This window comes from Pelecanus crispus, chromosome 3, assembly GCF_030463565.1.
Source record: "Pelecanus crispus isolate bPelCri1 chromosome 3, bPelCri1.pri, whole genome shotgun sequence".
Classification (NCBI taxonomy): Eukaryota; Metazoa; Chordata; class Aves; order Pelecaniformes; family Pelecanidae; genus Pelecanus; species Pelecanus crispus.
The window spans coordinates 77,028,468-77,043,979 of NC_134645.1; the positions used below are offsets into that span (position 1 = coordinate 77,028,468).

General features: G+C 40.5%; 1 protein-coding gene across 1 annotated transcript in view; it reads left to right on the top strand.

The window, feature by feature from the left end:
- Positions 1-1,956: 1,956 nt before the first annotated feature.
- Positions 1,957-15,512, top strand: part of FRK (fyn related Src family tyrosine kinase) — a 55,866-nt gene continuing 42,310 nt past the window's right edge. The window contains exon 1 of the mRNA XM_075708551.1: positions 1,957-2,387. Within this exon, the coding sequence (XP_075564666.1) occupies positions 1,957-2,387 (431 nt within the window). The remainder of the gene's footprint in view (positions 2,388-15,512) is intronic.

A 15,512-nucleotide genomic window follows, 5' to 3' on the forward strand; every position in this document is an offset into this window, starting at 1 on the left:
TTTTATTACATTTTCATTACATTTTCATTTTTTCCTTGCTTGTGATAAAATTATATAGTCTCTAAAACATAAAGAGTACTGCTTTATTTTCAGAAATTCAGAGAATCCTCAATAAAGTCACCAACATGGGAACAAAGACCCTTGCAGAGGCACTGCTGCAGTGTGGCCACCACAGCTCAGCCACGGTCTTGCCCCACACAGGCTCGGAAATCTTCTCAGCAGTTTTCAGCAACCCCATTCGTCTGTCTTTTTGCGGAGAGTTTTAAATCTTACTAATGAATTTCATGGCTATTTGTTAAAGTCTACTTGTTTCGTAAATAGAACTGATCCTGAAGAGTTGGTTGGGAGGAAAGTAATCTGATTTACAGTTATTGATCACTTCCAGCAAAAGTCATTCTGGTCTTGTAAAGCCAAGCAGGGGCATAAATTGGGAGAGAAGATGAATTTAATGCCTGCGTTTATTTCATATAAGATATTGATACACACAAATATTTGTAGGCTTAAGCCCCATACTAGCTACAGCTATAAATATTTATCTGAATAGTGTCAGTGAATGCAGCATGCTTTCTAATGTGTATGTATTTTGGTACTTGAGTGTAAAGAATGGTCTTGATCCTGCAAAGAGCTGTGCATGAGGTTGATTCTGTACAATGTAAGTGGCTCCATTGTCATGATGAAACTGTTCTGTGCAGTAAATGTGTGTGCAGATCTTTGCCAGATTAATGCACAAGTTGCCAGAACCACAAAACATTACAGGAAATCTATCAAATATGCACACTGAAAAAATGAGATTATTTAATACATCTTTTCTAATATTCTCTAGTTTCAGTAACTGTAGATAATTCTTGAAGCAAGACTAATGAAGATGGTTTCTCTTCCAACACAGACCTTTCCTGACTTTGGGCTGCACTGCTGGGATGTGGCAGACACCTCTCCAGGCTGCTTTGCCACAGCAGTATCCAGACACCTGTGCTTGGTTTGTATGCCAGGTTATAGGTGCTTTAGAAATGGGAACATACTGGTCAGCTTAGTTTCATTGGCTTACTTGGTGACTGGAAGACAGCCATTATTTTTACATGTGATTGGTATAATTAGCCGACTACCTATAGCAATTTTTTGGCTAGTGCCTTTGATTCTTTAAAATGCAGAGTGAGGAATTAATTAAAATCTATTTCTGTATTTTTGTAAGCCCCATATATTTATTTTTCCTTGTAAGAAATGCAGAACCCAGCTCAAAACAAACAAACAAACAAAAAAGCCAGAGGACTGGTTTGAAGGGCGGGCACTCAGCAGGGGAAAGCACCTGGGCGTGAGGGAGAGCCGAAGCTGCAGGTGCGCTCCAGGTGAGGGCGTCTGCAGGCCTCCGGCGAGCGAAGGCTTCCAACTGAGAACCGAAACCTGCGCAAACCAGGAAACAAAAAGAAATATTCAAGCTGTCCATGAAACAGGCAGGTCAGCTTGGTTAATCATTACCAAGACAGACTTTACAGACGTTCACCGCTGATCATATGACAGGACCCCACCTGAGGCCAGAAAACACCCATCCCAAGCAGTAAGAGTTGAGACGCCTCCCCTGCCTAGATGTTCTGACTTTATGGTTTTGCTGTGGGAGAAGAGGCTCCACGCTCCCCTGTTGTTCCCAGAGCTCAGCCCAGCCCAGCTGTTGTGTTGCTTTCCTGTTCCAAAGAGGAAGTGAGAAATCCCCTCCACATGTGCTCCGGCACTTGGATACTCAGGTTTCACTTCCGATCCAGGAGCCGCCTGTAATGAGCTCGCAGTGGGGCTCGGAGAGAAGCTTCCAGCTGTGCCAAGAGTTGTTTCATTCTGTGCCAAAGGAGGAGGGGGAGAAGCCTTGCAAAAAGCTAAAATGTTGATGGTGCGAAAATTGGTCTAAGGGTATCGTAACTGGGAAAAGCAAAAGAAAAGCAGAAGCAGAGGAAGGCACAAGGAAACAGGATGGGAAACTTTTGCCAGAAGCACTGTGCCTGTTTGGAGCCCTACATCCCGTGCTTGTTCTCAGGGAGAGATGGTGAGCAGGATGAGAAAGTTGGCCAAGTCTTCGCCAACCTTGCTGTGGTAAGGCATGACTTCCAAGCAGGACAGAAAGATGCAGCAAGTAAGATAAAAGAGAAACCTTTACCTCCACTGCCTGGCCAGCATCTGGTGAATATTTGCAAATTTGTGGCACTCTTCGATTATGAGGCTCGCACAGAGGAGGACTTGAGCTTCCGAGCCGGGGATAAGCTTGAAGTGCTGGATGCATCCAACGAGGGCTGGTGGTACGCTAGGCTCGTCCTGCCGACAGGGTCAGTCTGTCCTGGCCGCAAGCTCCAGGGCTACATCCCTGCCAACTACATAGCTGCTGACCAGAGCATCGAAGCTGAGCCGTGAGTAACTCGCATAGCACACCACAGTTTCTTTTCTGTTAGGTTAAATGGGTTTGGGACAGGAGGTTATGGCCTTTTCTCTTGCTGAGTAGTACCCTGCCACACTCAACCTCCAGTGGTCCTACCACTGATAGCACTAGTTGGCGTGTGCAAGGAAAAGGCACCGTGGTCACAAGAAAATCAATTACAAAAGGCAGAGTGTTGAGGGGTTTGTTTTTTTGTTTAAATCATTTCCCTCTCTGGTACCCCCTAATCACCTGTTTAAGAAGCATCTGGGAATATCAGGTTGGTTACCGCAGTGATGGTTCATTATTTTTATTTGTATAATAGTAAGTGTGTGTCAGATGCTTCACAGAGAGTGAAAAGATATGACCCCTGCTCCAAACAGTGTTCAGCCTAACCGGCTGCAAAGTTGTAAATTAATCAGAGTTTCAGGAAGCTGTCTTTACACCTTTACATCTTCTTACAAATGATAAGGGAGTCTCTAACAGGTAAGTTTTGTTATGGTTTCCTCTACATTATTTGTTTCTTCTCTGGAGGCAAATCTCTATTCTCAGGACAAACTTAACTGGAGTAAGTACTGCAAAGGGCAAAAGAGTGGCTATGGTAACGGAGTACAAATTGAATTTGTTAAACTTTCACAAAGTTTAATTATGCAGCCCATGTTTTTCTGTGCCTTCAGAACATGTCCAATCTTATTTAATATTCTGAACTAGAGCAGAAATCACACAAAATCAGTTACTTGGCTCCCTAGTGAGGATGAGTAAGGTCTGAGTCAGCGTGGGATGCAGAGTTACTTATGTGTGTTGCAGTCAGAGGCAGCATTTGCTGAAATTGGCCTGACTGCAGTTCCAGAGGTATATTTTGGCAAAAATTGTCAGTGTGGGAAGAGACAGCAGAAATGGCATTCATTATTAGTCTCAGAATTAATGTTGACTTTAGAGGGATGATGTTGCAGCTTTTCAGTTAAATCTCATTTGGACCTGAAACATCATCTCCAATCTGATCTGCCCACTGTGCTACCAAGGGGTAGGAAAATTGGCTCAGATATGATTATGCCAGTATTTTATCAGCTGTAAGATCTGTGCTAGAGGCATCTTAGGGCAACTGTAAGATTCCTCTCTAACCTGAAGACCTTAATTTCTGGAGTCTGACCAGCTGTTTCTATTTCTGTATTCAGGCAGACAACCCTTTCAATGGTCATGTTCAAAAGAATTCTTCCAATTGCAGAAATTAATCTGCAGGGAAGGCATTTTCTGAACCACTAGTGGTGGTAGGCTCTAATTCAACATAGCTTGGCCTTTGCACTCTTTCAACAACTAGTTTTATTACAAGTCATCTAAGATTTCTGCTTGCTGTTAATGCTTTGAAAGTAATTTTGCTCAGTTATACAACAGTCACAGATCTTAAGATAAGCTCTTATCTTTCTATACCTACAGCATCAAATACGATGTTAAGTTTGCCAAAATGCATTGTTGCATAACCCTGTGTTTTTCTTGCTACAGAATTGATTTTATTTTATTTTACTCTTTTTATATACCTTTCTCCCTTTATCAATAAAGACTAAGTTTTAGCAAAAGATTTCTCTTTATAGATTGTTAAAACACTGGAGAGGAGGAAATGGAGAGCTTTTACAGCTCTCAGATGAAGAAATTCCTCCAAAATGAGTTTTTAGTTTTGTACCAAAACTAATCTGGCTAAAGATGTTGACTTTTCATAGATTTCCTTCTAAGTCAGTTAGCTTTAGTGATCTTCATATGTATACAAGACTGTCTGCTGTCAGGCCACACACATGTAACCATAGACTAACTCAGGTTGGAAAGAACTTCTGAAGGACATTTGAAGTAGTCATCCCAACTCAAACATGGCCAAAATAAAGTTAGACCCGTTTGCTTAGTTGAACATTTCCAGTTGAGCTTTTCATCCTCATGGCGAGGATTTTTTTGCCTTGTATCCAACTAGAATATTTCTTGCTACAATTTCCTCCAAGAATTCCCTTTCACCCACCCACTGCATTTCACACGTCTGTTATCCTAGTGAAACAATAAGAGCAACGGTAATGATGGTTTGAAGAACTAACGCTTGTTTTCCCCACAGTAAAAGAATGAGGGTGAGAAAAGTTATTCTAATGTCTCTTTATTTAAAATTAAAGTCGTGGTTTAGCCCCAGCCAGCAACTAAGCACCACGCAGCCGCTCGCTCACTCCCCCTACCCCGATGGGATGGGGGAGAGAATTGGAGGAGTAAGAGTGAGAAACACTCCTGGGCTGAGATAAGAACAGTTTAATAATTGAAATAAAGTAAAATAGTAATGCTAATAGTAACAGTATAATAATGATAATAATAATAATGATACACGAAGCAAGTGATGCACAATGCAATTGCTCACCACCCGCCGACCGATACCCAGACAGTTCCCGAGCAGCGATCGCTGCTCCCCGGCCAACCCCCCCCAGTTTATATACTGAGCATGACGTCATATGGTATGGAATAGCCCTTTGGTCAGTTTGGATCAACTATTCTGGCTGTGCCCCCTCCCAGTTTCTTGTGCGCCTGGCAGAGCATGGGAAGCTGAAAAAGTCCTTGACTAGTATAAGCAGTACTCAGCAACAACTAAAAACATCAGCCTGTTATCAACATTCTTCTCCTACTAAATCCAAAACACAGCACTATGCCTGCTGTTAGTAAGAAAATTAACTCTATCCCAGCCGAAACCAGGACAATGCTTTAATCATATTCTCTGGCCAAACTTTAACTTCTTTAATCTTTCCATTTTGATTTTAATTAGCTCTCCCCTTTCATATTGGCCAATTGCTCACGGCCATGATATAGACATTTGTGGAAATAGAAAAAGTTTTTATTGCATCCTTGCATCCTTTATACCAGTCCTTTATGGTTCCAGCACAGAACTGACAAAGAATGAAAGACTTACAATCTCATATTCACCTGTCAATATGCATATATACCATATATTTGCAGTGTGTTGTTTATGCTTTGCCAGGCACAGCTGATCAACAACAGTCTTAGAGATAGATGAAGGTACATTCCCTAGCACCAGGTAGCTTCTGTATGTCTACAGAAACAATGGGAATTTTAGCTTATTTCTGGACTGATCTCCATCTTATTAGATCATGACAAACTGTCTAAACTGTTCTGGGAAACAGACTTGATTCGTGGTATGACTCTTAGGAAGCTTGGGAAGAAAAACAAACTGGCCATGTTCTTTAGCAGCTGATTTCAGCATGATTGCATGATTGCATATAAACTTCTTAAAAATTTGACATTAATATGCTTGCATGGATACTCTGTAAATTCACTTAAATAAAGGGATAGAGGGGCATGAAATATTCTATACATCATGGAATGACTTAGAGATGGCAGGGCCACTATGTAAGTTTAACCAATATGTGCTTGAAAGCTGCATGCAGAGCAGTCAAATTTCTTTTGCCAATCATTTCAGTTTTGCCTGTAGCCTTCAAGATTATTAACAACAAAATATATTTGGGCCTTTTTTATCAACATTTTGACATGGTCATTATTATAGAGACAATTAGAGATCAGAAAGTCCATTTGGATCTGTGTTGTCCATTCTGGCAGAAGATAATGCTAGGTAATTGCTTGTTCTTGGCAAGTGCTGCAGCAGACCATTTTGTCTCCTCGCTGAAGTGTCTGTGAATTTTTTCAGGGAAAAAAGGCTTTTTTGAACTTTTTCTTGGTAAAAGAGAATGAAGTAAAGTAAGAAGGAAAGTGAGAAATTTTTCTTCCTTGTCCTCCTTTAGATAACAGTTTTTCTTCTTGGAAGTCTCTTTGACACCATCCAATATGACTGAGGTAGTGCTGATAGGGTGGATCAATAACTGGATGAAAGGGCAGAAAGGATGTGTAATATCTCCAGCCTCAGGAAAAGAAAAATTAAATACTATGTATAACAAAGGGAATTTTTGTGTATCCTTGGCTATCAGAATGTTCAAGCAGAACTGAGAAAGAATGAGATTTCTTTACTGTGTTGCTACCCTCAGATGAAAGTTTATTCGTAGAAAATGTATGCTCAAATTGAAGGAAGACTTTATTTATATTTTGCTAATATATTTATTATATTTATATTATATAACATAACTAGCTCATGCCAAAAGTCAAACACTTCCTATTTGTGCGTGATATCTTGTTAAAAAAAAAGTTTCTCTTGCTTCCTTCCTTTGGCTTGAGTGATTCCTTCCAGTGTGAATGACTTGGGTGAAATCAGGAACAATCTGAATAGGGGAAGGGGGAAAAAAAAGGTAAATCCATGGCTTGGGTTCTGCCTGCTGCAGCATTGCAGTCCAAATGTGTGGCGCATAAGATTGAATACGTCCGAGAAATGCACATCTGCTATCATGAAGGCTGTTTTGGACAGACTGAGGAAACAAGGCCCTTAATTTTTATATTTACCAGTAAAGCATCTTCTTATTGCTGATCTTTTCTAGCACCTGCAGTACTCCGTATACTAACAACAACCTGTCAGGTGGAGGGTTTGTGAAGGGATTGTACCTAGTGTCTCTGGAGACAGGTGTGTTCTCCTGGCTCTACCTGGGATAGGTGGGACAAGGCAGCCAGCGGGTGTGGAAGCATTCATCTGCAAACCATAGTCACACAGTGAACTTCACTTCATGAGGAAATAAACATGTTACTACAAAAACATTATTTTACTTAATATCTGACCAAAAGCAGACACAGACTATGCTAATGATAAATCAGCAACTCTAAGAACACTTAGTGCTTTTCTTCTCTCTGCATCACAGGTAGCAATCAAAACCACAAGCCAGACAGATTTTTCACTTCTAAGGAAGTTTGAGTGAGGTTGTATGTGCTGCATCCCATGACTTCAGAATGCTCTTCTTTCTGGGTTTAGACATGTAACATTTAGAAGCAGCAAAGCAAAAAATGCAATTGGAGATATAGTCACATAATTTAGCTTGCATGTCCAGCAAAGATGATCAGAAGGAGCAATTCGACTAACACCAAAATCTGAATTAAAAGATATAAATTTCCTTGGCAAGGAGTGTGACCTTCCTGTCTCTGTGCTCTTTCTGTGCCTGTTATTCTGCACTATAAACAGGAACCATAGTAACGCATTCACCTGCCCTTATTTTATTACTGCCAGTTGTTTTAACTAAACAAGAAAACGACATAGTGCAAATTGTTATGGACAACAAATATAGTCCAGCTGTACAGTTAATTTTAATAAAGCAAAAGTAAAAAAACCCCCTCACTCTTGGAGTGACATGAATTCTTTTTTTCTAGCGGAAAGGTAGAGGGGGGTCTCGCTTGCCATCCTGATGGACCTGTTGGCTGTTTATTGAAAGTCCGCTTCATTCCATATGTTCATGCCAATATTATTGACACAAGACTGCTGTGCTGAGGGAAGTAAATCCACAGAGATTCCTAGTAGATTATGTCAAAGAAGATCACAGCAATTACTTTTAACTTTTGCCAGTTTCAGAAACATTCCTTATTTCAGAGAGATTTCTTATGTAGGTATTTCCCAGCTGGTGGAAACCGAGCCCCAGACCTAATCAATGAAACCTCACCAGTCAATTCCACAATGAGCTTTTTAAACAATCCTTTGAAAGCAGAAGTGACTTGTAGGTTATTTTTGTCAATCTCCATAATTCCTTCACCTTCGGTGACCTGACTCAGCTTTAACTATTTCATACATTGAATGAATCTGAGTTACTATACGTGAACAATAGAGCATTCCCTGGGCTGACCTGTTTCAGACTTTCTGCAAAGTCAGGCTTATGGGGTTTCTTTGGTTCATGTGGGTCATTTTTCAAAGTGGTATTTAGAGCCAAAATGTCTAGAGGCTCTTTTTAAAGTGAAACCTTAGATTCTGCTGAACACCTCAGAAAACTGAATGTAGTCCACTGTGGTTTCTGTGTGCTCCCTCTCCCTTGCTCTCATAATTCCTCTCTCTATTACAGTCCAAACTCCGAAAGACACCACCAGAATCAACACTAACCCTTGTACCAAAATGAACTTGTAAAAACTGTTCATTGCTAACACGACTACAGAAAGTAGTAGTAGGTTATTCTCACATTCTTTGAACCTGTTATGTTAAGTACCAAAGTTAAGTACAAAAGTCTCATATGGTTTTTGGTAGAAAAGCTTTCTTTATCACCAAAATATGTATTTATTATAAATCATTGAAATGGCTGTATGTGAACTCATTTGAAATTCCATCTTTTCTCTCAATTGATATATTTTATGTATGCGCTTTTGTGTGTGCATGCACGTGTACACACACACAACACAGAGGAAGTTTATAAGACTGATACTTTTAAGACCATGCAAAACAGCCCTGTGAGACAATGTGTGTATTGCAAAGCCAGAAGATCATGCTTTTGATGTTTTTTGACCTTGTGTTCATAGCATCTGAGGTACCCAAAGTTTGGAACTGACATGGATGTTTTGGAGTGCCTCTCTTGAATTTAAATGACTGAATAATACAAAAAGACCATGAATTTAATCACTTAACTTGTTTAGTTGCGGTTGAGCATTCCAGTGCTGTTTTCAAGCACATCTCAAACTTTGTCTTCATTTCTGCTCGCATCTTAAATATGCAAAGGTACACTGAACACAAAAGGAGATGGTTTACAGAACTGTGAAATGTCAGATTTTGTCAAGTACCAGCAGTATTTACACACCCATGTCCAGAAAATGTGTGTCTGTGCTCAGAAAGGTGGAAGGAATTATGGCATTGTAGATTAGTTCATGCAAACTGGTCTGATTTAGGTCACCTATTTTCTGAAAATGTGGTTTTCTAAATATACAACATTGTCTATTCAAATTCTGAGAAATGAAGAAATTTCTTCCTGCCTTGTCTTTATTTGAAATTAGTGCGTATGTTATACATTATAATCATTATATACTAGTTTCCATTACCCCGTTGTGAAAGATTTGACAATGAATCATGTGAAGACCAGAAACAATATCTTTAAAACCTGCAAACATAGCCAGTTAGCTTTTCTTACGGCACTGTGAAACCCAAGTGGCCTTTACAGTGCCTTTTAGAAAAACAAAGACCATATACTGGTCAGAATAACTCAATAGTCCTGTTTGCTGTCTTGTCTTCAGACTCAGTAGGAATAAGCATTGTGCATGCTAGCCTAGATTAGTTGGTTTTGAGCAACGTTGTTGGCAAAAACGTTTACCAGGTATTGTACAATGGTTGCTGTTTCCTCAATAGGTGTCTTTGATGGCTCTCCACACAGCACAATACAGAGCTGTGCAGAGCTGAGCGATCTCTGAGCAGGTTTAGAACTGAAAAATAGTAACCAACAGTTCAGCCAGGCTAAGAAGTCCTAAAGCTGGGCTGATTTTAAACAAACTAGGTCAGGTATCTCTGTGAAGAATTATTCTGTAACATGTAAAAAGCACTGTTGGTTATAGAAGACTTTGGGGCTTTCTTTGTGTAGGATCATATCTGTACTGAAGAGATTAAGTCATAAAAACATAAGAGGTACCCTACGAGGTCAAACCAATGGCTCCTCTAGCCCCGTTATTCTGTTTCAGAAAGTATTTTATAAAAAGTGCACAGGCCCATCCACTTTCTTTGATCTATTCCCTTTGTACTTCACCAGAGGCCGGAACTGTTGTATAAGCAATGTCAGAGGGTACATCACTGCCATGTCTAATTACGGACCTATTGTCAAGTCTGTTTAGCAAAAGCGTAGGTGTTGACACTGCACAATCCTTTATTTCTGTCTGTGGGCAAAGACCAAGCTATTAGGAAAAAAACAAAACCCAAACCTCACAAAAAACCTCTCACTTCTGTAGAAAGTTTTATGTTATTAAACAAGTGTTTGGCTCTTTTTTTCGGATTGTTGGTTGCTTAGTCATGAGTGACTCAAAAAACCTATCCTCAAAATAAATAGGCACAAAGGGAAATGGTACCGCTGCACAGGTCCCTGTGAAATTCAGGGACTGGTCCTTTACAGACCACACCTATCTGCCCCATCTACCCTAATGCACCCGAGGCAGCCTGGGCTGCAGACCTCAGTGACTTTACCCTCACAGATTTACCTATCAATTAATTTTGCTTCCTACCAAAGATGCAGAACTAAACCCAGGAAGAGTCCTGTTATTGTCTTACAGACATTATCTCCTAACATGAGGCTATAGCAGAGGTGCCTTGTGCAAACATTATAATAATGATGCAGCCTTCCAGTAGCCTAGTTTACACAATGTGATTTACCTGTACTTTAATGTTAGAACAGATTAGTAGAGAAAATATGATTAATCAGGATTCAGATGTTTTTCCGTAATAAAATGTTCTGTTCCTTTACAAATTATGCAAGCAAAATATGCATAGCAAAGAAAGAGTATAATTTATTAGGTGATGTTTAAAAAAAGCCAAAATATTATTACATATTTACTACTATATGTAAGAGGAAAAAACAATTTTCAGTGATTTTTAAATACTACTATATTGGACATATTTGAAGACCCTTCTTGTGTTAGAACTTTACAAATAAGAGATTAAACTTCTTTAGTTAAGAAGCTTATTTTTCTTTGGAGTGCTCTTGAATGTTGACATTCAGGTTTGCATCTCATAACTGCGTAAAAAGAGTTACAAGTAATTAGAATAGAAATCTACATCTTTGCAGTTTTCAATTCTCCAGACATGCCTAGAATTCATCTGGAAATAACTTTTCAGAAGATCAAACAAAATATGGATCATGAAGTCATTCCTTTTCTTTATCACTTAATCCAAATAGAAATAAATACGTTTTTTCCGTGCTGGTACACTAATCTTAATCAATTAAAACTGGAAAAACAAAGCAGTGAATTAAATAATAAATGATGGTTCCATAAAGGATTGCACTAATTGACATTTTCATTACTTCTATGCAGACTTCTCTATAATCTATATTTTACACTATAAATTTATCTTCAGTAACGTTGGTAAACATTCTCCCTTAGCTTTCTCTCACTAAAGCAGTTATCGTGCTAGTTTAATTAATAACATTTTCCTGTATTTATAGCACAAATGATTTTGCAGCACACCTTTTCAAACCTCACTGCAAAAGTGGAGAAAAAAAGAAATCTGAGACTCACATGTGGGAATGAATATATACCATGAATTTCAGAAATGATGAGAACTCACAAACCTCAATCTTCCTTTTGAAACTACTGATCTTTTCAGTTAGTGGAAGTCTTTGTAAGGGTATATGGAAGGGGTCTCTGCTCCTCTAAGGGTATGTGGTGAACGGAGCCGTACACAAGGACATGCAGAGACAAACCTGAGGGACACATGAGAAGGGAGGTGGTGCTGAGGACAAACCTGCCCACTCGCACGCACCGATAAGGATGTGCAGAGCATGGGAATGTTTCTTTTTCAGGAAGATTATCTGAGGACCTCACCAATAAGGAAAGGGAGGGAGACAAACACATAGAGACAGCAAACCTGACCGATTAATGTTAACAAAGACAATAATCAGAAACAAACCTGGTCAGTCACACTAATTGATGGGCTATCAAGACATGGCAGGCAAACTCGGGCTTTGCAACTGATAAGGATGCAAACCTGGGGGTCCAGGATGTTGGAGAGGGCTCTGTGGGGCTATGTCAAGTAATGAAGCAAGATTTAGGGAAAAGGGATCAGAGAGGAACAAGGAGAGAGTAGACAGAAAGGAGTATAAAAGCTGCTGTTCACATGTAAAACGGGGCCAGTCAGTACGCTTGTCTGGCTGAGCCCTGCGCCTGGTCACCACAGTCTGCCCCGTCTTCTCAATAAATCCTTTCTTGACTATGTCTCTGTGTAACTTTACCCTCTGTCCCATGTGTGAGTGCTGCAAAGACTAAGTGCCAGCTACTGGGGGGACTGCTGGACTGGGTGCTGGGCCAGCAACCAGAGTCAGAGCCGGGGTGTGGGTGCCCCTGGCCTGTGGTGTCAGCTGCTGGAGCAAGTGGGGTCTCAGTGACGGATGCTGGAGTGGGTGGGGGTCTCGGCCACCAGCCACTGGGGTATGTCTCGAAACCAGATGCTGGGGGGGCCAGCATGCATGAGGCGAGTGTGGGTAAGAGGGGCTGGGATCAGGTCAGGGTTGTTGGATAATGGGATGGTCTGTGCTGGTATTTGAAGGGGGGATCTGCAAATGTGCTTGTGAATCTAGAAAGTGTGCGTGTGTGTGTGTATGTACACCATCGCTAGTGACCTTCTGGTTCTGCCAGCCAAAGAGGAGGAGGAGGGGACCGTGCCTGTGTTCTATGTGAGTCCTGTACACGGGTGCTGTTGGAGGCAGTGCCTCATCTGTGGCCGCCTGTGTGACCGGCCATGTCAGTGTCCTCTCTGGGGGGGTCTGAGACACAGGCTCAGCTTCATCTCTGGTTGAACCTGCAAAGGGGAAGGCGGCAGCCACATCCCTCAGCATCGGCAGAGACCCTGTGTCCCCAGGCGGGGCTCCAGCAGCCAAGCAGGAGGTCTCTGGGTCACAGCGGCTGGAGGAGGTGACTGGTCCTAAATCCCCTTAGTGGTCTCCTTTACCTCTACTTCAAAAGAGAGGTTCTTGGGTTTCTGTTCCTTTTATTGTATGCTTTTCCCAAACTCCTACAGCTTTATGAATGTTTAGAAGTGTGTACATATTCTCAGCCACTGACATGGGTGAATCAGTATCCATAGAAAGTCACCTGATGTTTTTTGCTGTTCCAGAATGACAACTTGATTAGCTGGGAAAGATAATTATTAGCTTTCTGAATACCCGCAAGGAAAGAAAAGAGAAAATGAGATCTTGCTCTTATTACAGAGTTTTGAAAAATCGCCCAGAAACTTCCTTTGGTGCTGACACACATTTCTGACATACTGTTGTGAACTCTTAGAAAAGAAACCATGTGTGTGGGTCTTGGGCTGATAATATACACACTGATATGGAGTTTGATGTGCTCCAGCTTTACCTCTGGAAGTAAAAGGTGTCTTTAGTGTGTCACGCTTCCCATCTGTCACCCTAAAAGGTTACCCTGAAAACTGGGAGACCATTTGGTTAAGAAATCTGCCCCCATGTGAAGGAACCATTCTGTCCTTTGGCTCAGGGTCACCTGGGGGTACCAGACTGCAGAGTTCCTTTCCAAGCCTCCCTGGGGACAGAATGACCTGGTTCTTCTCCACTGAAAGTTAACCTGAGAGAGTCTGCTCAGACTGCTGGCAATAGGCTGAGGAGGTATGTGCCCAAGTGAATGTCCAAGAGAGAGCTCTGCGCAAAATGGATAGAGAGATCTGCTCTGCCACTAGTGTCCTGTGCAGACAAGGGGGGCTTTTTATTTCTGAGGGTTTCTGTATTACTTCTGTACTGAGGTGAGTTTCTCTGTGAGAAAATAAAATAATTTCTCAGGAATGATTTTCTCAAGAAAATCAATTGAGTGCTTTTGGAAGCTGTAATGGTTTAAGTGAACGTATGATTGAACATTTTCTTGTCCTTTTGATTTTCCCTTAATGTTAAATCAATTGATGTTATTAGTGTTCTCTGTACCATGTTAACATTAAGGCTACCTCAAGGTTTCAACTTTGTTCCTCAGTTGTTATGAGTAGCAGAGTTATTGCTACTTTTAGAGTATATTATGGCAGTATATCAATACTTTTGTTCATGTATGTGTTAACAAATGCATACAGGTACTACTAGCATTGATGCAAGATTTTACAATGCTATTTGGAAGACTCTATGCAGCAGAAATAGAGTCTGAGGAATACATTTTAAGTTTTTTTAAAAAGAGGTGGTTATATGGCTATATTTCACACCCAACATCCCAAAGCAATGCCCATTAAAGCCCATGGTAGCCTTTCATTAACTCCAACGATGAGTTCGTTTAGAACAAGTTTTAAATGCAATGAAGTCCTTATCCAGGTACAAAACCACTACTGGCAACAAACTTTGGTGATTGATTTTAGTCTCTTAAAATGGAGAAATAGCAGGGACTTATGTAACTAAAACACCACAGAAAAACTAATATATCACTTTCATCTACTATTTATTTTCTCATATAGAAGAACTTCAGAGCAGATTAAATAATACAGCATGAAGATGACCAGTATTGTGGAGAATTAATGCAAATGTTGAAATTAATTATGCAATAGTAAAGTGGGGGCTCACAGGATGAGATTTTTTTATGGAGATGTCTGCAAATTAACTCTATCAGATTGTGATTTGGTTGCTGGTTTATTATCTTTTCTTCCTATTGTGCAGTGAAACTAGTATTGGGTGAGCTATGCTAATTTACAGAGCTCATGCACTTGGTCTTGTAATACTATCCCTAGTAGGGGGATTTCTCCTACTAGGAGAAATAGTCGCTTCCCAGTCATTACAGAGTGCAAGAGTAGCCAAAGGTGCAATGGTTTGTCATCCTGAAGCAGACTCAGAGCAAATTAATTTCCATGTTTGCAGCACAGTCAACTGCTGTTATCAACTATTGAAAAATTAATGTTGTATCATGCATAATCCCTTACAACAGAATCACACAATAGTGCAGTTATGGCCTACTGAAGTACTTACTGAAAAGGTTCATGCACAATGTGTCATGGATTTTTTAGACTAATGCCCAAGTAATCTTTGTGTTTACATTTACAAGACAGCAATTTGTTCTAGACTGTAAGAGGAAATGCCTACCTCTGTGGTGGGTTTTACCACACTTACTCACTGTTGAACGTTACCTTATCCAAACAATCCCACGCAGTTACTTACTGTAAAAGTCCCTAATGCCCTGGCAGGCCCTTTCTTTAGGGTGCAGCATATTATTTCTAACAAAAACAATGGAGTAAAACAAACCAAAGATATTTCTTGACCAAAACAGACTTTAGAGGCGTTAGAGTCCTTTTTTGATGCATCTGCTGTGCTTTTCTCATGAGCTAATAATCTTCTGCTGTTTCTTCAGCTGTCTCCCCCAGTAATTTGTTAGCACAACCTGGGGCTCCTTCTGGGTTTCAGATACACACAAGGTCAGTCTGCCAAGGTAGCTGGGTGTTTCACACATTTGTTACAGATACATTGCAGTAATAGGGATTGTGTGGAGTAAGCTACCATTCAGCGTTAGAGTCAAGTTTTTGGTGCGTAGTAAAATTAAACCAATTTTTTTTTAAAGGCACTATGAGATATAAGTG